This window comes from Periplaneta americana, chromosome 17 (assembly GCF_040183065.1).
Source record: "Periplaneta americana isolate PAMFEO1 chromosome 17, P.americana_PAMFEO1_priV1, whole genome shotgun sequence".
Classification (NCBI taxonomy): domain Eukaryota; kingdom Metazoa; phylum Arthropoda; class Insecta; order Blattodea; family Blattidae; genus Periplaneta; species Periplaneta americana.
This window is the reverse complement of record NC_091133.1, coordinates 118,925,706-118,950,766: the sequence shown is the minus strand read 5'-3', so window position 1 is coordinate 118,950,766 and position 25,061 is coordinate 118,925,706. Positions and strand designations below refer to the sequence as shown.

General features: G+C 35.6%; 1 protein-coding gene across 1 annotated transcript in view; it reads right to left on the bottom strand.

The window, feature by feature from the left end:
• LOC138692782 (uncharacterized) overlaps positions 1–25,061 on the bottom strand; it is a 47,978-nt gene that overhangs the window by 13,166 nt on the left and 9,751 nt on the right. Inside the window, exons 2-4 of the mRNA XM_069815988.1 lie at positions 24,567–24,685; positions 20,528–20,661; positions 8,454–8,533 (exon numbers count right to left, since the gene is read on the bottom strand). Of these exons, the coding sequence (XP_069672089.1) occupies positions 8,454–8,533; positions 20,528–20,661; positions 24,567–24,674 (322 nt within the window). The 5' untranslated portion in view covers positions 24,675–24,685. The remainder of the gene's footprint in view (positions 1–8,453; positions 8,534–20,527; positions 20,662–24,566; positions 24,686–25,061) is intronic.

Below are 25,061 nucleotides of genomic sequence, written 5' to 3'. Positions count from 1 at the left end.
TTGATAACGTCCCCTCTTCATTACAGTGTGAATTGATTGACCTGCGATGTGATCGAGAGATGCGAGCGAAATATGATTCAAGGTCGAGTCTTATGCAGTTTTATGACGGATTCCCAAGAGGACGCTTTCCCAATATGCATAAGCTGTGTGAAAAAGTTTTGTGCTTATTTGGTTCCACTTATAGATGTGAACAGTTATTTTCTATTATGAAAATAAACAAATCTCAAACAAGAAATGATGGGCTTTTAACGGCAGTTCTTCGCATAGCTTGTGCTAATACAGTTTCTCCAAATCTTGAGAAATTGAGTAATATGAATTGCTGTGCAACAAACATGTTTTGTTTTCTGTTTAAGGATGTGTTTCATTACTTTGTGTTCTTATTTAGTTTGGTAGCATAATATTTTCTTTTGAAACATACAGTACGTACCGCAACTTGAATAAACCGGTTTTCGTGCACTCTATAAGCTCACTTCTCTCGTAGTACACCGTGCAAGCACAGAGTGCATAATTCTGCCCGACCCTGTCCTACAGAGTGAAACAGTGATTGAACTGCGAACTTGTTCGAGGTGAACGCTGAACAGTTCATTCTTCCCCGCTCATCAGAACGCCTCACTGCGATGTTTCAATGCTCTCGATATTTCGTACATGGTAGGAGAGAGCGTAAAAATATTGAGGTTATGTGTTCGTACTTCACAGAAGTCAATTGTAAGCATAGTACTGAGATGTAAATACAGGTCTTTCTACATTTTAAAAACATATTAAAGGTCTGAAAGTCAGTATTTATTTATTCATTCACTCATTCATTCATTTAATCTAATTCTATAAGACAAACTTAACATTTGTTGTTTGGCTACCCAATATAATGATTGTCAATTTCATCATGTCCTGTACTCCTGAAGTGAAATATTACTAACTTACTTACTTACTTGCTTACTTACTGGCTTTTAAGGAACCCGGAGGTTCATTGCCGCCCTCACATAAGCCCGCCATTGGTCCCTATCCTGAGCTAGATTAATCCAGTCTCTATCATCATATCCCACCTCCCTCAAATCCATTTTAATATTATCCCCCCATCTACGTCTCGGTTTCCCTAAAGGTCTTTTTCCCTCCGGCCTCCCAACTAAAACTCTATATGCATTTCTGGATTCGCCCGTACGTGCTACATGCCCTGCCCATCTCAAACGTCTGGATTTAATGTTCCTAATTATGTCAGGTGAAGAATACAATGAGTGCAGTTCTGTGTTGTGTAACTTTCTCCATTCTCCTGTAACTTCATCCCAAATATTTTCCTAAGCACCTTATTCTCAAACACCCTTAACCTATGTTCCTCTCTCAAAGTGAGAGTCCAAGTTTCACAACCATACAGAACAACCGGTAATATAACTGTTTTATAAATTCTAACTTTCAGATTTTTTGACAGCAGACTGGATGATAAAAGCTTCTCAACCGAATAATAACAGGCATTTCCCATATTTATTCTGTGTTTAATTTCCTCCCGAGTAACATTTATATTTGTTACTGTTGCTCCAAGATATTTTAACTTCTCCACCTCTTCAAAAGATAAATTTCCAATTTTTATATTTCCATTTCGTACAATATTCTGAAGTGAAATATTATATAGGGAAAAAACAACGAAAGATTAGTAATTTTGACATAATCAACACAACACTCAGAAGATGAATGAAACATTGTTATTTTTAAATCATTGTCATATTTGGTAAAATTCTGTTATTATTGTAATTTTACTAGTTGAATAGTGTAGCCAGTTAATAACGTCTCTGCTTAAAATAATGGAATCAATTAAGCAATGTAAGAACCTGCCAGATTTTCGGCTGTCGGCTGACAGTAGTATATTTTCCAGTTTTAAGAAATAGAAATCTGTCAGGATCGGCCTGAAATCTACTGAGTTGGCTACACTGAATGTATTGTTAAAATCGGGCGCTCATAGTTCGTGGGCGTAGTTGTTCCCAGTTTTGAGATATCAATAAGCACAGCAGCGCAGCTCACGCAGTGAGAAAAAAACATGAACTGTCTCAACTGGTGAGCAGTTTAGCCCTCGAACTGTGATCACTGTTTAAAGAGCTGTTTAATCACAGGTGTGATCGTGATTTTTCGATCGCCGTGATAAAATCACAGGTCAGTTATTTTCTGCTCATCACTAATCGATACCGTTCAACAATCAAGTCTATAAATATAATAATCAAGGAGGGATATAAAGATGTATAAACTGATGTTACACAAATTAATTTAGATGAATCCAAGAAAACACTTGGGAAACTGATCCCTACTTAATGAAAAGGAATATACAGTATACAAATACATTGTGTTCTTGGGCAACAATGATAATTTTACTCAAAACCAGTGGATACCACCCAAAGTATGACCAAATTGAATTATATATGGTGCAACAATTACATGAAATAACTTATTGGGTAAACATAATTTCTATAGTTCCGTCGCTCTAATTTCCGACAGCCAATCGCGTTGCAGGTCGGCTACATTTAAACGTGTGCGACTTGTGATTCGCTGATTCATTTCTTAAGGCTCGATAAATACTTAATATAATCGCCCGCCATTTTAGCTCTTTCGTTGGCGTTCGCAGAAAGCACACGAAGACGTTATTTGCCGCTCAATTATTTGCTGAATTACATTGCGTTTGATTTATTATCATAGGAGCTACGACATGATAATGTTTAACGGTGTGGCAAATAGATTCCTCGTATGGTAGCTGCGCAACGTAAGAACAAAAATGGCGAACGATACTATAGTCCCGTCGCTCTAATTTCCGGCAGCCAATCGCGTTGCAGATCGGCTACATTGAAACGTATACGTCTTGTAATTCGCTGATTCATTTCTTAAGGCTCGATAAATACTTAATATAATCGTCCGCCATTTTAGCTCTTTCGTTGGCGTTCGCAGAATGCACACGAAGACGTTATTTGCCGCTCAATTATTTGCTGAATTACATTGCGTTTGATTTATTATCATAGGAGCTACGACATGATAATGTTTAACGGTGTGGCAAATAGATTCCTCGTATGGTAGCTGAGCAACGTAAGAACAAAAATGGCGAACGATACTACCTACCTAGACTTTATAGAGCCTTCACTTTCTAAGACGTAAGCTAAGAGGCGGAGTCACGCCGGAAATAACAGCGTCGGGACTATAATATACTTCAAACCATTACCACCGTGGCGCTGCGGTAATAGTTCAATACAAAGTGGGAAATTTCATCAAAGGGCGTTGCAAACTGGTATTTTCAGCAAAAGTTATGGGTTTGTTATATGAAAATACTCTTTATCACACGGAAGATGGCTTTCTTGGGTTTGAAAAGAGTTTGAAAAAGTTTTACAGTTAAGAACAGAACTTTTAATATGCCTGTAGGTACAAGACGAGAAATGGGAATATATACAAACCTGTTTTCCAATTGAAGAATGTGATCCCAAAACTCACTCAGTCCATTTGGCCATTTTTATTATTTATACATATATTATATTCAGTATGATTTTTTTTATATCAATATATTTTACGCTTCTTTTCTTCCAAAAAAAACACCAATCCTTGTCTAAAAGTTTGTGTTATTGTGTATATCACTTGAAAACAAGCTCAGTACGTAGACCGATGGATAAAAATCTATTAGCCCAATAGTTTGTAAGGCCAAGATGTTAACATTATAACAGCCAGAGATAAAATTAACGAGTTTACAAAGAAACTTTATTTCTGATCAATATCATTAAACAAAAATATATTTGATTCATTCCAGTGTATTAAAGAGATCATGAAAAATTTCGTTACGTATGATAGCAAATTTTAATCAACAACTTTTTGGTAGATTCCGTAAGAAACTCAGAACAGTTACGACTATACTAAAAGCCAGGTTATGAACCGACTAAACCGGAAGCAACGTTCTGTTGGTCTCTTTCTGAGCTCTGTTGCCACATAGTGGGGCGAGATTCAAAGCGTGTTCAGCGTTTGTCACCGATATGTTTAAAATAACTACTGTATATAGTTCTCGATAACACTATCCACAATATTAGTAATTAAAATTACTGTTTTTAAGAAAGCACGAGCCAATGACGCTGGTACGAAATGCAACTCGTAATGCACGTGATACTGCAAATAAACTGGCTACACTGTCTCCGTGATTCCGTTGCCAGATTTTCGTTAGCAGACGACATTTTCACGCGAGGTCCAATGAAAAGCTCCGTTCTTGTTCTCCCCTCCATCCCCCACACGCAACGTGTCATCACTGCACAGGCTATCCCTCTAACCCGCACTTTCCTCTCGCCCATCCAACTACTTCCTGTTTCGTCGGTTCATAACCTGGCTTTTAGTATACCACAAAGATGATGAATCTGTTTCTAGGCAGTTGCCTAAGTGGTTGAAATTCTAGAAACTATGAAGGAAAATCTCATTTAAATATGTAGCTAGAATGGAATGCTTAAATTATACTTTTTTCGCATAGCATAGACCAATTTTGGATCAAAGGATTGCAAGAATACCTCGAGCTTGGAAAAAATAAGCAATTCTTAACTTTTTAAATATTTGCAACCTTGTATTTATGCAAAATGAGTTTCTCGTCTATGTTCACCACCAAAACAAAACTGAGAAATTTCCTTGAACTTAAAATGATATCACTGCGAGTGTATGGAATGCTGAGTCCAGATTTGAGAAGCTACTTTCTGAAAAACAGGCACATTAATAGCATTAATTATTTAGACTATTACTTTATAACTACTGAAACATTTTTTTTTCTTAGTTCAATATTGTTAATGTTTATGTTTCTAAATACAAAATAAATTAACAAGAAACTTTTGTTATTTTATTTTATTTTTATTTTATTATTTTAATGTACCGAAGTACATGTGATATTTCCATGCAGATATTCTGCGTCATCATACGACGAAAGAGTAATGGAACGGAGAAAAATTCTCTCCGGCGCCGGGAATTTTTCTCCGTTCCATTACTCTTTCGTCGTATGATGACGCAGAATATCTGCATGGAAATATCACATGTACTTCGGTACATTAAAATAATATATATGATATGCGTAAATCACTTCGTGATTTAAGACGGCGCTTATTCCGTCGGATCTCGGCCAACTAGTCACTTATATCGAGTGCACCTCAGCACTTGTGTGGACTTCGGTCCTGCGTTCATAGACATCTATGACGTAGTGCAGAGGGCGGCCACTAAAGGGAACCCAAGAGTTGGAGCTTAATCTGAGACGATTCTGACCGGCGTCGGAGTTGTATCCGGTGTGGCTTAGTGGATAAAGCATCAGCACGTACAGCTGAAAACCCGGGTTCAAATCCCGGCGCCGGAGAGAATTTTTCTCCGTTCCATTACTCTTTCGTCGTAAGAAACTTTTGATTTATTTTGTAAATCACCTCGTGACACTCTCAACTCCTTACACTCCTTACACGACCTCCCTGTGTGTCGCCACCCACACTTTGAGAACCACTGCTCTAGCTAATTAAATAGAGAGAAGTTAGTTTATTTCATATTAATAAATGTGACATTTTGCATCTAAATATAAATCGAAATTACATTGCAATCGTCGCTGCCCTTACCAACAACCAGATAACTGGGACACCTCTCAACACAACTACATAATATATCGTACTAACTCGTCCACATATGACGTAGTATAACCCTGAGTATAAAGGAAAGTGAAAGGGAACCAAGGAAACCCCCCCCCCGCCCATGTCCTTTCCGCATAGTAAGGTGTCTGAACGATAATGCCGGCGAAATGAGTTCAGGGTTTAGCGCCAAATGTTACCTAGTATTTGCAAAAACCTCAACCAAGTAACTTGTCTCAACCAGGATTTGAAGCCAGGCCCTCTCAAATTCACGAGGCGTGCTAACCGTTACTACGTTACCGTTACAATGGTAGATTTTAGGCGGTCAGCGAGAGCCGAAAGTTCGTAAAAGCTATGATACCTGCCTTGTAAATCCGTTACTGAGCACTGCTTATCTTCCTGTCTACTCATATTCTACAGAAACATTACTGTCTCAGCCGGGAAAGAGTGAGGAGTTAAGGGGTAGTGTGGAGTGACTCGAGTGAGGTATCAGTACCCAGGCCTGACGTAGTGTAATCATCTGAAACTTAACTAAGTCAGTGGCGGTTTCTCGGGGGAGGGAAGGGAGGAACGTCCTCCTCACATTTTTCTTCTTTTGAAAGTAAATACCAAATGAAATATATGCCTTGAAATTCGAGTAAGATTCGGTAATTTTTAAGTTCACAGCTATAAGAACACCTCGGTTGATCGAGTTTTAAACGACGCGCACTCATATGCTGCTATAAAACTGTGAGAAAGATACGAGATTATTTGTGTGGAGGAAAGTCAATGCTTTCCTCCTTTACTGCAGTTAACACACATAGACAACAGCGCACCATCGGCGGGAGACAGAAGCAGAGTTTTAAAGCAAGTAAATGAACGGAGAGGGAGGAGATCCTCCTCTGAATCAGAGCATGGGCGGGAAATATAGAAACCTACTGGTCGTGCAGCAAGCTCGCTACCGCTGCCATCTAACGACGCTGCATTCAACGAGACTATAACACATCTAGGAGGAGGCACAATAAAAACAGTTTTAACGCAAAGCTATGAAAGACACCATATAAACATTTTTTTTTAAATTATAAAACAAAATATATTATTCATTGCATTTTATATAAGCTACTATTCATGGTTTGAAACTTTCGAGGATATCTGAACGTTGAAGTTAGATTTATATAAAACAAAGAGGAAGTAGTTCTACGTTAGCATCGCAGATCTTTTTGGCTCCTGAAATTCACTTCCATTAATTGTCTACTAGACAGCCAAGTTGTCAGTTTTGTACAAATATATTTGAAATTGAAAATACTCCAAACTACATTATTTTTAACATAAAAAAATTAATCGGTCACCTGCAGCTTTGAACAATAATGGTAGTATGACTTTACAAGAACTGATATTCTTCAAAAGCATGTGATATTGAACTTGTAAAATGTACATGTGGCAACACAGACCACGTGAGTGGGTGCAGTGTTCTCACTTTCCTAACAGATTATTTCTCATTCCCACTTCCGTAAAACGATTCTGGTTATGTGTTAGTAGCTGGTCTCTTCCAACACGTGTGATGCTTTAGTGTGCGCAAAAAATGCTGCGAGTTTGTGAATTTCTTTGTAATTGTTAATTTGTGCAATTATCCAACGATGAATGGAAGTGAAAACAAATTTTGGACAATTTAGGAAACTCAGTTTACAAGCATAGATTATTGCTGTACAAAAGAGAAGGCCAACCCTAACACTATCTGGTCTTATATGTATGCATGTAGACTAATTTGTAGCATATGATGAAAGAGTGATGGAACGGAGAAAAATTCTCTCCGGCGCCGGGATTTGAACCCGGGTTTTCAGCTCTACGTGCTGATGCTTTATCCACTAAGCCACACCGGATACAACCCCGACGCCGGTTAGAATCGTCTCAGATTAAGCTCCATCTCTTGGGTTCCCCCTAGTGGCCGCCCTCTGCACTACGTCATAGATGTCTATGAACGCAGGACCGAAGTCCATACATGTGTTGAGGTGCACTCGAATGAGTGACTGATTGGCCGGGATCCGACGGTATAGGCGCCGTCTTAAATCACAAAGTGATTTATTACGCATATCATATCCTATATTTTGATGTACCGAAGTACATATGATATTTCCATGCAGATATTCTGCGTCATCATATGATGAAAGAGTGATGGAACGGAGAAAAATTCTCTCCGGCGCCGGGATTTGAACCCGGGTTTTCAGCTCTACGTGCTGATGCTTTATCCACTAAGCCACGCCGGATACAACCCCGACGCCGGTTAGAATCGTCTCAGATTAAGCTCCATCTCTTGGGTTCCCTCTAGTGGCCGCCCTCTGCACTACGTCATAGATGTCTATGAACGCAGGACCGAAGTCCATACATGTGTTGAGGTGCACTCGAATGAGTGACTGATTGGCCGGGATCCGACGGTATAGGCGCCGTCTTAAATCACAAATCCCGGCGCCGGAGAGAATTTTTCTCCGTTCCATCACTCTTTCATCATATGATGACGCAGAATATCTGCATGGAAATATCATATGTACTTCGGTACATCAATATATATATATATATATATATATATATATATAATTTGTAGCATGTTTCTCTCAAGAATGTGTCATTTTGCGCTGTTAACTTCTTTCCTCCTCTTAAGATATATGCAGGAGCCGCCACTGAACTAAGTACATAATTGTTTTACATGCATTGAAAAGATTTCTGATGTTAAGTTTTTATCCCGAGAGTAGCGTGAGTAATAATTACAGTAGCGTTAAGTTCCATTCTCTGCATTCTTTTGAAGAACACACACATACCTATGAAATTCGACATAGTGTGAAATAAGACATGACAAGATTGTTCTTACAGCAACTGTGGGGTTTTGTGTTTACTTACAGTTTTTGGGGAAGGTTCCGTTTATTTTGTAATTCTGAATTATTTTCGCTCCTCCATTGAGAACGACAATCTCACCAGTCCTGCAAACAAATCAACTTCGTTTTATACCTACTGGTTTTTACTATAAGTTTATCTATCATTTTCTAAGGAAATAAATTCGATGTTGTTGAAAAGGACCATAAATCAAACTCAGATATAATTCTTATTATAACATACAAAGAAATCGTCTATAATGCATGCTATAGACACTGGTAATAATGTAACACAGCTTAAGTTGAGAATTTAGGCTATTCTTAATGCTGAATATATAGGGTGTCCGAAAAGTCCCGCACCATGGGACATATTAAAGTATGTATGTAGAAAATTAGTAAGATCTGAAAATAAAATGTACACAAGAAACAGACATAATAACGAACATATTGGACAATAGTGTAATATGTTTTAGTAACAAGTATTAGTAGAAACAGTGTGTGTTCGATATAGTCTAAGTGAACTGAAAATCTAGAACGGAGTGATAAAAGTGTCAATTTTGAATGAATTAGAGGAGTGTGATAGGAAGTTAAGTAGATCGATAGAGATAATGAAAATAGGTCAGGAGTATGGCGGGGGAGGCTAGATAGGGTAATGAAGTATAATATATAATATATAAAATTCGTGAGATCTGAAAATGAAATGTACACAAGAAACAGACATAGTAACGAACATATTGGACAATGTTTTAGTGACAAGTATTATTAGAAACAGTGGGTTCCCGATATAAGTGTAATGAAAATCAAGAAGAGTCGTAAAAGTGTCAATTTTGATTGATCTAAATGGGATCGAAAGTTAAATTGTAAGAGCTCCTACAAAGGTATATCTGTAATGAATGTAATTGTGGTACCGGATACAAATTGTGAGGTCCATAACATGGATGTAAATGTTGACATCAAAATATATATCATATCATATCATATATCATATCATATCATATCATATCATATCATATCATATCATATCTCATATCATATATCATATCACATATCATATCATATATCATATCATATATATATCATACCATATCATATCATATCTCATATCATATATCATATCATATCATATATCATATCACATATCCTCTGGTAGAGGGGCAGAGAAGGCCTGACGGCATTATCTCTACTAGGTTAAATAAATAAATAAATAAATACTAAATAAATATCATATCACATATCATATCATATATCATATCATATATCATCTATCATATCATTTATCATCTATCATATCATATATCATATCATATATATATTTCTTCCCAAATATAAACGATCGGTTAAAATTGAAACTTAACATAACCCCAAACTTCACAACTATAATGACAGGACAAGGAATTATAAAATATTATCTACATAAATATAAAATTATAGATAGCCCATTATGTCCATGCAACAATGACGAACAAACGATAGATCATTTGTTATACAATTGTAAATTACTTGAGAGAGAAAAAGACATTCTGAAAGCGGCAGTTCTAAAGTCTGAAAACTGGCTAGTGAATAAAGACAAACTAGTGTACAAATACCATAAGAACTTGATCAAATTTACTAACAATATACAGTTTGACAAATTACAATGAAAGAAAAGTACAAAATTCATCCATCTATATTGCCTATAAAGAAACTCTTAGAACAATATAAAGTAATTATATGAACATAGTTTAAGTTAAACCAATGCATGTAGTATTACTCCACAGTAATGGAGCATGCAGAATGTAAAAAAAAAGAATATCATATATATCATATCATATCATATCATATCATATATCATATCATACATCATATCACATATCATATCACATATATCATATCATATATCATATCGTCCACACCTGTGGAATAACGGTCAGCGCGTCTGGCCGCGAAACCAATTGGCCCGGGTTCGAATCCCGGTCGGGGCAAGTTACCTGGTTGAGGTTTTTTCCGGGGTTTTCCCTCAACCCAATACGAGCAAATGCTGGGTAACTTTCGGTGTTGGATCCCGGACTCATTTCACCGGCATTATCACCTTCATTTCATTCAGACGCTAAATAACCTAGATGTTGATACAGCGTCGTAAAAAACCCAATGAAATAAATAAAATATATATCATATCATATATCATATCATATATTATATCATATCATATATCATATCACATATCATATCATATCATATATCATGTCATATATATCATATCATCTATCATATCATATATATCATATCATATATCATATCACCTATCATATTATGTATCATATCATATATATCATATCATCTATCATATCATATATATCATCTATCATATCATATCATATCATATATCATATCATATCATATCATATCATATCATATCATATCATATCATATATTATATCATATCATATCATATATCATATCATATCATATATCATATCATATCATATAATATCATATATTATATCATTTCATATATCATATCATATCATATATCATATCATATCATATATCATATATCATATCATATCATATATTATATCATTTCATATATCATATCATATATATCATATCATATCATATATCATTTCATATATCATATCATATATCATATCATATCATATATCATATCATATATATATCATATCATATATCATATCATATATATTATATCATTTCATATATCATATCATATCATATATCATATCATATCATATATCATATCATATCATATCATATATCATATCATATATTATATCATTTCATATATCATATCATATATCATATCATATCATATTAAAGTATGTGTTTTATATATGCTTGGACGGTAACTTTCCACGTTGAATTCATCGCAGAGGTCCCATTAATTGGGCTCCACGCTCACCGCCTGGAATCATCGAGATTGGAGACATTGAACATTATGCTAAACGATCGACCATGAATGCCTCGCGATATCACCTGACTTGGTGACCTGTGCTTTAAACAACATGCGGTTGTGTGGCGATTGGTGGAGCAGATACAGAACACGTGCTGTGATTAGTCCTAAGGTGCGGGACTTTTCGGACACTCTGTACAAAAACTGTAAATCATGTTTTATTTAACGATGCTTGCAACTGCTAAGGTTATATCAGCGTCGCCGCTGTGCCGTAATTTTTTCTCACAGGAGTTCTTTTACATATCAGTAAATCTACTGACATGAGCTTGTCGCATTTAAGCACATTTTGACGCCATCGACCTGAGCCGGGATCGAACCCGCAACCTCGGGCACAGAAGGCCAGCACTCTACACCGCCATCCAGGCCGATCTACTCTGTACAATAATACAGAAAAATAACATATAGAATACTGAAGATAGTTACTGAAACAATAATACATACAAGCATAAATCTTAAGATTAATCATTAGAGGAAAAAGGAAATATTAAATTCATAGGGAACACTAGCTTACACACAAGCAAACATATAACAAACAATATATCTAGCTCCTATCTAATAAAAACTTACTAAGTTTCCTCTGAAAGGTCGATAGGTCCGACAGTCGATCTCGCGCAGGAGAGAATTCCAAAGTCGGGTGAATGCAACATTAAATTATGAAGAATATGCAGAGGTTCTATATTGGGGGATTGTATTGTATTGTATTTATTAACATTCCATGGTATTCATACATTGCTTCACAGGTAGAATATGGAACAAGTCAAAAACTTAATAGGCCTACTACAATAAAGTCTTAATTTATACTCGCAGTCTAGTTGAAATATATACAGAAGAGGTTTATAATATAGCCTACTAGTACAACACAAATTTTAGTATCAATTTCATGAAGCGTTGTTGAATGTCATGAATTCACCAATAGAAGGCGTGAGAAATTAGGTACTTCTTTAATTTGGTCCTAAATAATCTTATGTTTTAGTTTCAATTTTTATATCGATAGGGACGATTTTAAACATGTTTACTGCCATATAACGCACTCTTTTTTGATAGCATGATAGACTTGCCGATGGAGTATGAAAGTCATTTTTGACGCGCATTTATGCTATGAACTGTTGAATTAGTTACAAAGTTTTCACGATTACATACGAAGAAGATTATTAATGAAAAAAAAAAATACTGACAAGCCATGAGCATTATTTGCAGTTTTTTGAAAATAGTCCTACACGATTCCCTAGATTTGGCACCTACTATTATTCTAATTATTCTTTTTTGTAGTAGGAATATATTGTTACTATCTGTGGAATATCCCCAGAACATTATTCCAAAACTCATTACCTAGTGGAAGTATTCAATGTATAGTGTTTTTAAGGTATTGATATTTACTATCTTTCGCATAGATCTAATATCAAACATGCTGAATTTAGTTTGGGGGTAATTTCCTTAATACAATTTTTCCAATTTAACACATTATCGATTTTTAAGCCAAGAAATTTGGTTGTTGTTGTTTCTAATAGGGACCTATTGTTAATTATTGTGTTTGAAATTTGCGTGGTTGAATTTGGACAGGATTTAAATCGAATTGTGTTAGTTTTGTTACAATCTAATACTAATTTATTGACTGAGAACCAGTCACATATTTTGAAGAGAATTTCCTCTGTTAAAGATTGGAATGTGTTAGAGTTATTGGCTGTAATTACTGTACTTGTATTATCTGGGATTAAAAGTAGACCTAAATCACTTCTCTTCAGATTGACAATGTTCGGAAACGTGAAGCAAGATACTGAGGAGTGGAAGAATGTAATATTCTGAATAATAGTGACAGACTGTATGGCTGACGGGGACCACGATAACATTTGGAAGCATGACTGAACTCGGTCCCACCGGCGAGCATTACAGACAAAACGCACACAAGCATTATGGGAAAGTTTCATACGTTGTGTTCAGGTCTGTGAAGAGGACGTAGCAGTCGAGTTGGCGTGTGAATCGTTTCGAATATCGATTGCGTTTTTTATTTGGTTATTTAAAGACGCTGTTTTAACTTCTAGGTCATTTAGGCTGGTATTCATAGTCGACACTTTCGATTAAAGTGTCCTTTGGAAGACGCAAAGCATCACTTTTCCGTTGCACAGTCGACACTTTGGTGCAAAGGAACACTTTGGATGAAAGTGTACTTCCGACCACACTTTGAGCCGAAAGTGTCACTTTGTAGAAAAATGGCGGACGTCTTGGAAGTTGTCGAATTATTTATTAGAACGTGCGGAAGAGATGGCACAATTAGTGGACAATATACAAAAGCGCTACATTAGAGATAGGCCTAAAGACAATCCCCTGGAAATGATATAGACTTAAAAAAACGTTTCCGATTTGATAAAGAAGCTTATTGAGACTGCTTATATTTTCGATGACTGGTTGACAAAAACTAATAATAGAGGTTTGTCAGTGCCTCCAATAATACAGTTATTGACTGCATTAAAATTCTATGCTACAGATATGTACCATACATTAATAGTATATACATACTAGGTTCAAAAAGTTCCCGGAATTTGCTAGTATCATAGAAACAACGTACCTTAAACACTATTCTACAGCATTCCCTTCAAAATAGTTGCCTTCCGCAACAACACACTTTTGCCAACGCGTGTAGAGTTCCTGGAAGCAGGCCTGGAAGCCATTTTGTGAAACCCGTCTTAGTGCTCTCGTTGCGTTTGCGATAACCTCTTCATCATTGAATCTCCGTCCTTTCAGATGACTTTTCAGACGGGGAAACAGAAAGTAATCAGGTGGTGAGAGATCAGGAGAGTATGGTGGGTGATCCAAAGCAGTTATGTTGTGCCTGGCAAGAAAATTCTATACAATAATTGCGCGATGAGCAGGTGCATTGTCATGCGTAAGGAACCAGTTGTTTTCTACCCACTTTTCTGGACGTTTTCTTCTCACTGCGTCCCGGAGGCGACGGAGGATTTCTACGTACAATTCTTTTGTTACAGTACGACCTTCTGGAATGAACGCATGGTGGATGAGATCCTGAGAGTCGAAGAAAACTTCCAACATAACTTTGCCTTAGGAAGTGTCCCTAGGAAATTTTTGCTTAAGAGGAGATGTTTTCGATTTCCACTCAGATGACTGTCGCTTAGGGACTGGGTCGTACAAGTAGCACCAAGTTTCATCACCAGCAATAATTTTGTTTAAGAAATCACCATCTTCATCAGCAATACTGATCATGTCCCCAGCAAGAGTCATTCTTGTTTCTTTCTGTTCTGCTGACAACATTTTCGGAACTAACTTCTGAGACACGTAATGCATGTTGAGATGCTTGTGAAGAACATTGTGTACACTTCCGACTGATATTCCGACCTCTGCTGCTATCTCTTTTATGGTTTTACGTCGGTCGTCCCTCACAACATTACGCACACGCTGAGCGATTGCTTCATTTGTTGCAGTTGTTGGTCGGCCGCTGCGTACATATCGCGGCCACCAGAAAAGCGTTTATGCCAGGCATACACTGGAGTTTTTTTCATTACTGCTTCGCCATATGCTTCTTCCAACAATCTTAATGTCTCTGCAGGAGTTTTGTGTAACAAAACACAGAACTTGATGTTTGTACGTTGCTCTGTGGACATAATTACAAAATGCGACGAACAAACAAAACACTATGATAAACAATTGCCTACAACTCAAAACCAACAATCGCCATTATCAACAAACTTTAAGGAAATGACATCATGAATGTTACCAACAAAACAAATGTATAATATTCCTTGTTATATATTAATACGAAAAATGACAGTAAAATTCCGGGAACTTTTTGAACCTAGTAGTATATAAAATATTATAGTTCAGGTATTTCTGTAACATTCGTATATTTATAACCTCAATTGGATGAAGTGATATGTAGGTAGATATGCCTATATAACCTATTTTTTATTACTGAAACGAATTTTTTAACTTAAATAATATTAAACTAACTTCAATCTAATGTAGGCGTAACTATCTTAAATTACCATTGAGAGACCTCACGTGCCTGCCTTCTAAGCAGATTCCATAATTATATTGGCTTTAAAATGATTTTGATTTTTGTTGACTACCTGTATTTTGAGATAAGATTTATCTTGATGTTGATATAATCATTACTGTTTTGATACCGGTAATATATATTTTCACGCCGGTAAGCAATACATCTACTGTCTCTAGTTCATGTGCAGTCATAACCTCATACTATTAGGCCTATTTTGTTTTGCATTGTAGAAACATTTGGCATTCAAAATATAACTGAAGAGCAGGCAATAATGGAAACGAGAGAGAGGAAATAGTAGTAGTAATAATAATAATAATAATAATAGCAGTAGTAATGTGTTTATTTCATTCTTTTTTTACTTCTATTCACTATTCATGAAAAAGACAAAAATGAAAATAAAGGAAATAACACGATATATCAATGAAGCAGATACGTACAAAACCTAACCTAACGATATAAATTTAATATATATATATATATATATATATATATATATATATATATATATATATATATATATACAAAATTTAACCTACTCAGTCCAACTTAACCTAACTATATAAACTAATAGAAGATATGTACAAAACCTAACCGAACTATATAAATCAGTGGAATGGATACATACAAAATCTAACTTAGCGACATAAATCAATGAAAAAGATATGTACAAAATCTAATCTAACTATATGAATTAATGGATCAGCTATGTACTGTACAAAACCTAACCTAATTTCACCAGCAATATCACTAACTATTTAATAAAATGTTATAATATCTGAACTGACTGAAATACTCTAAACTATCGGCAAAAAACTATGAACTGAAATAAAATAACTTTAAATATATATTTTCTTTCTCGCGCGATCAATTAGGCTCCCAGTTCAAATCACAAGCATTGTAATTTGTAGGTTATATGTCATTAATTTGTTATTGTTTGTTCACTTGTTTTGAAAGGCATCGTGGGACTTCTGTTACCAACCAAATTGTAACTCTACACTTTGCTGGCGTAAAGTGACACTTTGTGAAGTGCACTTCTTCAATCGTCTATGAATACCACTAATATGAAAGAGCCACTTTCGTCAAAAGTATCACTTTTCAAAGTGGTGATATAAAGTGTCGACTATGAGTACCAGCCTTAGCGTCGGTGGAGTTGGTGATAGCGAGATGGTATTTGGCGAGATGAGGCCGAGAATTTGCCATAGGTTATCTGACATTTGCCTTACGATTGGGGAAAACCTCGGAAAAAACCCAACAAGGTAATCGGCCCAAGCGGGAATCGAACCCGCGCCCGGGTGCGACTCCTGATAAGCAGGCAAACGCCTAAGACGGCTGAGCTACGCCAGTGGCTCAAATGGAGAAGTCAGACTGTCTGAAGTTGCTCATGTAAAACTGTTAGAATATTTTAACTATTTAAGCAAGATCTATCGATCGGCGCAAGAAAAAATTAAGTCAGCCTTCTCCTTGTACAAGAAACTGTTGCTACCGGTAACGTGAACGGACGAGGAAAGCATCAAGCCATTCACTTCCTGCCTTTCAGCGCCGCGCCGCACCATCCAAGGTTGACCAAGCAGCCGAGCTATTTTTTTTTATTTAATAATAACATATACATAAAAACGTTACATTAAAATACCCCGAAAGAGCAAAGCTCGTGTTCGGGGACAGTTCCGTTACATAGATATACATACTTTATACACAAAATACTTAAGAAAAAAGGTCACATAAATATGATACTAATAAAGTTAGTAATAATAATAATACTAGTAATAACTGAGTGAAAAAAGAGACGATGTTTAGATTGATGGATTAATATTAAATTATTATTAGTAGTATAATTAGTGCAGGTCACGTTGATATAGTAACCAAGATGAAATAGAAAAATACACTTAGGATAGAAATAATTTTGTTTTATAATAAATGGTACATAATATATATATACAGGGAAGTCTGTCATATAAATTTTTTAGTTCTGGATCTGTAAATTTCAATTCTTAAAGTAGTTCTGGATGAAATTTTATTATCGAATTATATAGACGTGGACCATAATTTGTACTGTGTAGTAAAGCAGCAGATGTGAAACATTTAGGTTCAACTAATTTAAGAATTTCATTTCGTCTTGTATTATGAGCAGTGGCTGAGCTACAAATTTCATTCTATTTTTATGATAGAATTTCATTAAAGAGTATTTATAAATTTGGTCAATTCTAAAAACATTCAATTCGGAATGGATTATATTTGTTGGATAATCCAGTCGCCTTTTCAAACAAATTTTGATTATACGTTTTTGCAACATAATTAGAGGAAAAAGAGCAGTTTTTGTAATGCCTCCCCATCCAGTTATACCGTATTGGATAACAGATTCAATTATAGCCAAATAAACCAAACGTAATACATGAGTAGGTGAGTAATGGCGAAGGTTTACAAATTTGTAAATTGTTTTACGTATCATATTGCTTTCCGATTTCCGCCAATTCCGCGGCCTTTCTTTTTTTAGTGGGTTATTTTACGACACTATATCAACGTCTCAGGTTATCTATCGTCTGAATGAAATGAAGGTGATAATGCCGGTGAAATGTATAGCTACGGAGTTCAGCACCGATAGTTACCCAGAATTTGCTCATATTGCGTTGGGGAAAAACCCCGGAAAAATCCTCAACCAGATAACTTGCCTCGACCGGGATTCGAACCTGGGCCACCTGGTTTCGTGGTCAGACGCGCTAACCGTTACTCCACAGGTGTGGACCCGCGCTCTTGTAATATCAATGTTTCAATGTAATACAAGGAAGTAGTGACTGAGTTTTTTAACCTACTGTACTCTACTTAGCTTGTATTTTGTTATATCATAAGAGAAGTTGTAATTTATAACAATTTTTTTATTGAATAATTGAGAGGGAAAAATTGTTCCGGAGCCGGGTATCGAACCCGGGACCTTTGGTTTAACGTACCAACGCTCTACCACTGAGCTACTCGGGAACTCTAACCGACACCGATCCAATTTTTCCCTCTATATCCACAGACCTCAAAGTGGGCTGACAACCGTCAAGCAACCAACTTCGAGTGCACACTAACTCCGTGTGACTTAAGTTGTGGCTTTCTGTTAACGAACAGTGACGTGTATTATGCAAATCAAGATTTCAGGTATAACTCCCTGTAAAGTTGATTAAACGTAAACGTTAAACCAAAGGTCCCGGGTTCGATACCCGGCTCCGGAACAATTTTTCCCTCGAAATTATTCAAATCAACTTTACAGGGAGTTATACCTGAAATCTTGATTTGCAATTTTTTTATTGAATGAAGGTGGTATTTATGTTACAAATAAATATAACTACAATATCATGTAATATTTAAATATGTAAAGCTTGATTCATTCCGAATTGAATGTTTTTAGAATTGACCAAATTTATAAATACACTTTAATGAAATTCTATCATAAAAATAGAATGAAATTTGTAGCTCAGCCAAATGATCATAATACAAGACAAAATGAAATTCTTAATTTAGTTGAACCCAAATGTTTCACATCTGCTGCTTTACTACACCTACAAATTATGGTCCACGTCTATATAATTCGATAATCAAATTTCGTCCAGAATTGACTACTTTAAGAATGAAATTTTCAGATTCAGAATTTAAAAAAAAAATTATATGACACACTTTCCTGTATTATATTATGTACCATGTACTGTAAAACAAGTTTATTTCTATCCTAAGCATATTTTTTCTATCTTATCTTGGTTACTATATCCACATGACCTGCACTACTTATATTATTAATAATAAGTTAATATTAATCCACCAATCTCAACATCATCTCTTTTTTCACTCAGTTATTACTAGTATTATTATTACTAACTTTATTATTATCATATTTATGTGACCTTTTTTCTTAAGTATTTTGTGTACAAAGTGTGTATATCTATGTAACGGAACTGTCCCCGAACACGAGCTTTGCTCTTTTGGGGGTACTTTAATGTAACGTTTTTATGTATATGTTATCTATACTAATAATATATCTGTAGCCGAAATTTTACTGTTAATTTTCGATTTTCCAAAAATAATTGGTCCTAACATATATAATTAACCACCCTGAAACCGAAAATCGCTTTTTTGACATTTTTGTCTTTCTGTCTGTCTGTCTGGATGTTTGTTACCTTTTCACGCGATAATGGCTGAACCGATTTATATGAAAATTGGAATATAAATTAAGTTCGTTGTAACTTAGATTTTAGGCTATATGACATTCAAAATATATTTAAAATGGGGGTTATAAGGGGGCCTGAATTAAATAAATCGAAATATCTCGCTTATTATTGATTTTTGTTAAATATGTTGCATAACAAAGGTTTCTTTAAAAATGATTTCCGATAAGTTTTATTCTTTACAAAATTTTGATAGGACTAATATTTAATGAGATAAATGAGTTTTAAAATTAAAGTACAATGCCATCTAAGGCGGTGTAATGAAATGAAAAACAAATGACTACGTCTATAAGGGGCCTTGGACAACAGCAATCGAAAGATATGAAACATAGCTTACAGAGGATGTTTCTGTGTTTGTATGAAGTAATATCAGAAGCTAAATTAACCTATTTGTATAATTAATTATTATTTAACCATTGGAAAGTGTAGTTTCTCTAGATGGACATAATGCTATAATGTTATTACAGTAACTTCTGAGTGTTCTCTGGACCAAATGATCGCATTTTAATTATTTAAATACAATTTAAATTAAGTAACATATTAAACGATTTATCCTTCTATCAAACACGAATCTTCCCTGGATCAAACGTCTTATTTTCATTACGTAATTACTTTATATTTATTTCTAACGGGTGCAGCGGAGCGCACGGGTACGGCTAGTTATTAAATAAATCTAAATCTAATCTAATCCTTTATGTTGTGTAAGTAGCAACCACGGAGCTAAAACGCATTACGTCAATTTTTCTAAATAATTTTTAATATGCACTGAATTTGTCTTTCTATTGTAGCACGCACAGACTAGGAAATTATTCTACAGCTCAACATAAACATTCCATAAATTTACTTGGTTTTCTTCTCGATATTATGTTTTTGTTGCAAAAACTAATGACTTTCAGCTCCGACCGATTCAATTACATTCAACATTCCGTGCATAGTGTGATACTCACTTTGGTGATGTGTTACTAGCATTAACTTGGGCTACTCCGTTGTCGGCCAGATGATAGTCGAGCTCCCAGCAACGACCCGCCGCAGAGAAACTCTTAGGCAACATGTACTTCGCCTTCCACCAACCATTGATGATCTGTGAACATGAGGATGACATATAGACAGGCTTCATTTTCATGTCACTTCGACTCCCGACAGATTCAGTGCAATTTGAAGTGTAAAAATCTGCTTTCGATAGGGACGTTGTAATGCTATCGACATAAGAGATATCGATACTTTACATGCTATACTGACTATAATTGGATTCAATATTGGGTTTTTGCTATTTCACTGATATCATAGATTACAGTGATGTCAAAGCAAGCGCATTTTTCTGACCTTGGCGTCGTGCGCGGGCATCAAGTGCTAGATATGGAAGGCGGAAGAATTATACATAGGGACATCTTTTTATTTTTACTAACATTTCTAATATTAACCTGGTTATACCTTTTGATTAATGGTTGAAAACCGGAAACACCGTTTGCTACCTCCTTCCACGACTGGAGTTCGATGATACTGACGTAAAATACAAACAAATCACTTTACTAGGTATAGGAGGGAAGAAAAGTAGTTCATCCATTTACGTAAAGTAGTAAATATCGCGATTTTGAGTTTGGTAATTTTCATTAGGTTTTTCTTTAATCAAAATACAGTAAAGTATTAACAATAAGTGTTTTTACTCAAGAACTGAGCTATCCATTCGGACGTATTCATTATGCAGTGTATATTATACTGTCTACAGCACATTAGCGTATAATATAGAGAATGAAGTTAAATTGAAAAATAATCATAATATAAATATTTAAACACATTTTGAAAATGGTGGCCGTTCATTTCGATACAGGCTTCAGTTCTTTTTTTCATATTATCGCACTATAGACTATTGTACCTAATTCCAATTACCAGTTTCGTCCTTTGTACTACTAACTCATTTCGAAATAATTCTGTACCTACTCTATAAAAGAGTACCTTACGTACTGTAAATTCAATCTTCATTTCTGCCCGATCCGAAAAGATAAAATTACTCAGACATGCTAACTACTGTCCGTCTAAGTGGTTTTGTCGCAGGGACGAGGAAAGGGAGGAAATCACATGACAGTTAATTAATTAACGAGGCCTTTTTATTTAAGTTATTTTAAACAGTTGTATAATATTACGGACGTCCAATTCCTAACAAAAATTGTTTTCTGAAAAGAGCTAAGACAGCCCAGTCACTAGCCTTTACAGCAGAAGCGGGTGGAGAAACCGGGATGCAACGTAGGCAAACGGACGACAGTTTCTGTGCGAAAATATAATTAAATATTGAAAGCGAACATAATTCTGGAACGTCCTATACTCACTAACTCAGTGCTGTTTGTGTTTACTATAACCGTAAGGCGACTTTGACTGTATACGCTTGGTTCTGTGTGGAGAACGGTTGGAAGTTTACTAGTAGAGGGGGTGGGAATCAAGTATATTCAAAAACTCAGGTACAATAAAAATTGAAGTAAAAATAAAATGATGTCCCTGTATATGAATAAGCAGCCTGTTGGATTAAGAAGACAGTGGTGCACAAACTTCAAAACGTAACATGAAATTTTATGTCGTTATTTTTATATGGCTTTTTTCTGTTTCATATTTTATTTATTGTCTGTAAAACAAAAGTACTAACACCAATTTCTTAATATTGCAGTTGTATTTTAAATGTTCATAACATAATAAAGATTTAAGAACGAATATTCACATAAATTCCATATTAGTACAATACTATACTATACTAAGTGAATGAAACATCATTCATAAAGAAAGTCATATTCTAAAGAAAGAGATTGAGTATAACATGGTAAGTTGGAATTGATATTGATGGTATCTTAGCCTTATAAAAGTAATCAATAAACTAATCAAAACAATATTGTGGCATCCCTCTGGATTGTTCTGGTCGCGTCAGGGAGTTGCGCGCGCAACTAGCGAGAAGGAAGGCGCGGGGAAACGGAAACACGAACTCCTGACGCTAGCCGAGGAGCAAGGGGGAGGAGAACTACGGTGCGGAGCGGAGAAAGTAAGGAAGCATCTCGAAGCAGATTTCTCTCGGAGATTCTGAAAGCCACGCGAATCGAAGACTCAAGAACATGCGGTTTAATAAATAACACCGTGAGTGCCGACAGAAGAGTCAGTCAGCCTTCAAGTCTTTTCTTGGACAGCAGCGAGCAAGGGGGACCTGAGTTCGACGTGCAGTGAACTTGAGTGAGTTCGTAACTGTGGCAGTGTCCAGGCGAGAGCGATGCATCCGGAAGATCTGAGTTCGATGTGTAGTGTACTCGAACAGTGAGCTAGAAGAACTAGCCAAGGCAAGCAAACTGGAACTGAAAACTGACAGTTTTGTTCTGCACATAGTGCATTGTGAACATTAATTGAAATTAGGAGTACATTGTTGTTCTTATCAATAATACACGTCGTGTATTGCCATTGTCGTCGTGAGGAGTGCAAAAACGACTATTGTGTTGCTGTGTTGAGTGGAATACCCATTGTTGTAGGGTGAATTATTAAGAATAAAAGTCACATTGTTGCCGGGTGTGTAGTGGTGAAAGCAGAATAAAAAGTTGCAATATTATAGTACAAAGCAAAGTTACCTAGGTATATGTTTAACTGTAACTAATATTACATAACAAAACTCTTATCGCATTATGTTTTTAAGGTGATATTGGTGCGCAACTTCCTATCATCAGAATATTAAACTGTTTTCTCTAAATCTGCTGAAGCTATAGAGCTGACGTTTTTACAACACATGGACATATATCTTTTGTTATGATGTAGGCCTAATAGTAGTTGCTTTGTTAACCCATTTCCTTACAAACATTTTCCATGCGAATATTTTCATGTTCCATCTTTCGAAAAAGCAAGTAGAGCGGGTATGATTTTGGAGAATACTCTCCGAAGTTGATACTCAGCCTTACATGTCCAATCTGACGCACTCCGCATGTTTAGCTATGACAAGTGCATGTTTTACAGGGACATCATTTTATTTTTACTTGCATTTTTATTGTACCTGCATTTCTGAATGTACTTCACTCTCATCCCTTCACTAATGTCATTGGTGCCGTCAGACACACAAACTTACGGCCGCTGTTGCATTCGAAGTAGTGAAGTAAACACTGCAGTGTATAGTGTGTTTCAGAAATATGGTTGCGTTTTCTATAGAAGAAAGAACCTATATTAATAATATCGTACTAAAAATTATATTGAAGAAACGATAAATTAAATTTCAGAGAATATGCTTCAAAATGTTTTTAATAATATGCGTAAAGAATTGAAGCCTGCATTGTAACGAACGACAACCATTCTCAGCAACTTGTTTAAAAATTTAGATTAGCTTATTTTTAATTGAGGTGGCTAGAAGCAAAGGAATGCTAGTGACATTTGTAATAACATGAGTTAAGTGTATCCAATGTAAGCTAAAGTATCTAAAATTTTAGTGGCAAAGGGATATTTTAATCGCATCACACATTAAAATTTAAATAAAAATTTCACCGGTTTTACGAAAGCTTAAATATGTAAACCCCATTTTCTCAAAAGTAACAAGTGCACTTACAGCCCTTTACTTATGAGTCCCTCAATTTAAATTCACTCTCTATATTGTATGTTAACATCAATAATTAATATGCTAAATAAAGTAGACATTACATAACGAACATAGCCGCCTGAAAAGTTGAGTTTTTGGAAAAAAAAAAAAAAAAAAAAGTTACTACTCTACTGTATTTTGATAAATTCCGTAAAAGTGATGATCAAACTGAAAATCGTAACATCGTATTTCCCTACAACATAAATGGATACACTACATTTCTCTCCTCCTATACCTAGTAAAATGATTTGTTTACATATTGCACTAGTAACATCAAACTCCTGTAATGGAAGGGGGCAACATTGTTTCCGAGTATAGCCAGGTTAATGTTAAAAATGTTGGTAAAAATAAAGTGATGTCCCTGTATAATATGTACAAGCAAATAGTCCTGTTTCTGTACTTACTCTGTTGTCCACTTTATCGATAACCTGCTTCCCCAAGTCACATTCTGGGGCAGCCGTGGCCGAATAGGCAACGAAACAGACCAGAAGCGTTGATAGAAATCCCTTCATTTCGCCTGCAACTGAAAGTAGCCACAGAGTGGTTAAATACAGAGCCAGCAGTAATTCTGGCATTTTTTATTTTAATTTTTAGCGACTGACATCAGGGAAGTTCGAGAGGTCCACTCGGTATTAACTGAGAATAATTGAGTTAATCTGTTGTGGGTTTTAACACACGAAGTAATTCAACGATATGAAATGGCCAATACATTTTCTGAGATATGATCATAGAAATCATGTTTAGTTAAAGAGCCCAAGTTTGGTTTCTTTTCTGCTTTAGTTTCTGCATTATCTGAAAATAATCGAGTTAAGCCTTGGTTTTTCTAAACCGACGCATGCGACGTGCCAAGTGCGAGGCCTGTTTAGCACAAATCCGGACTGCACGAGAGATAGTGAGTG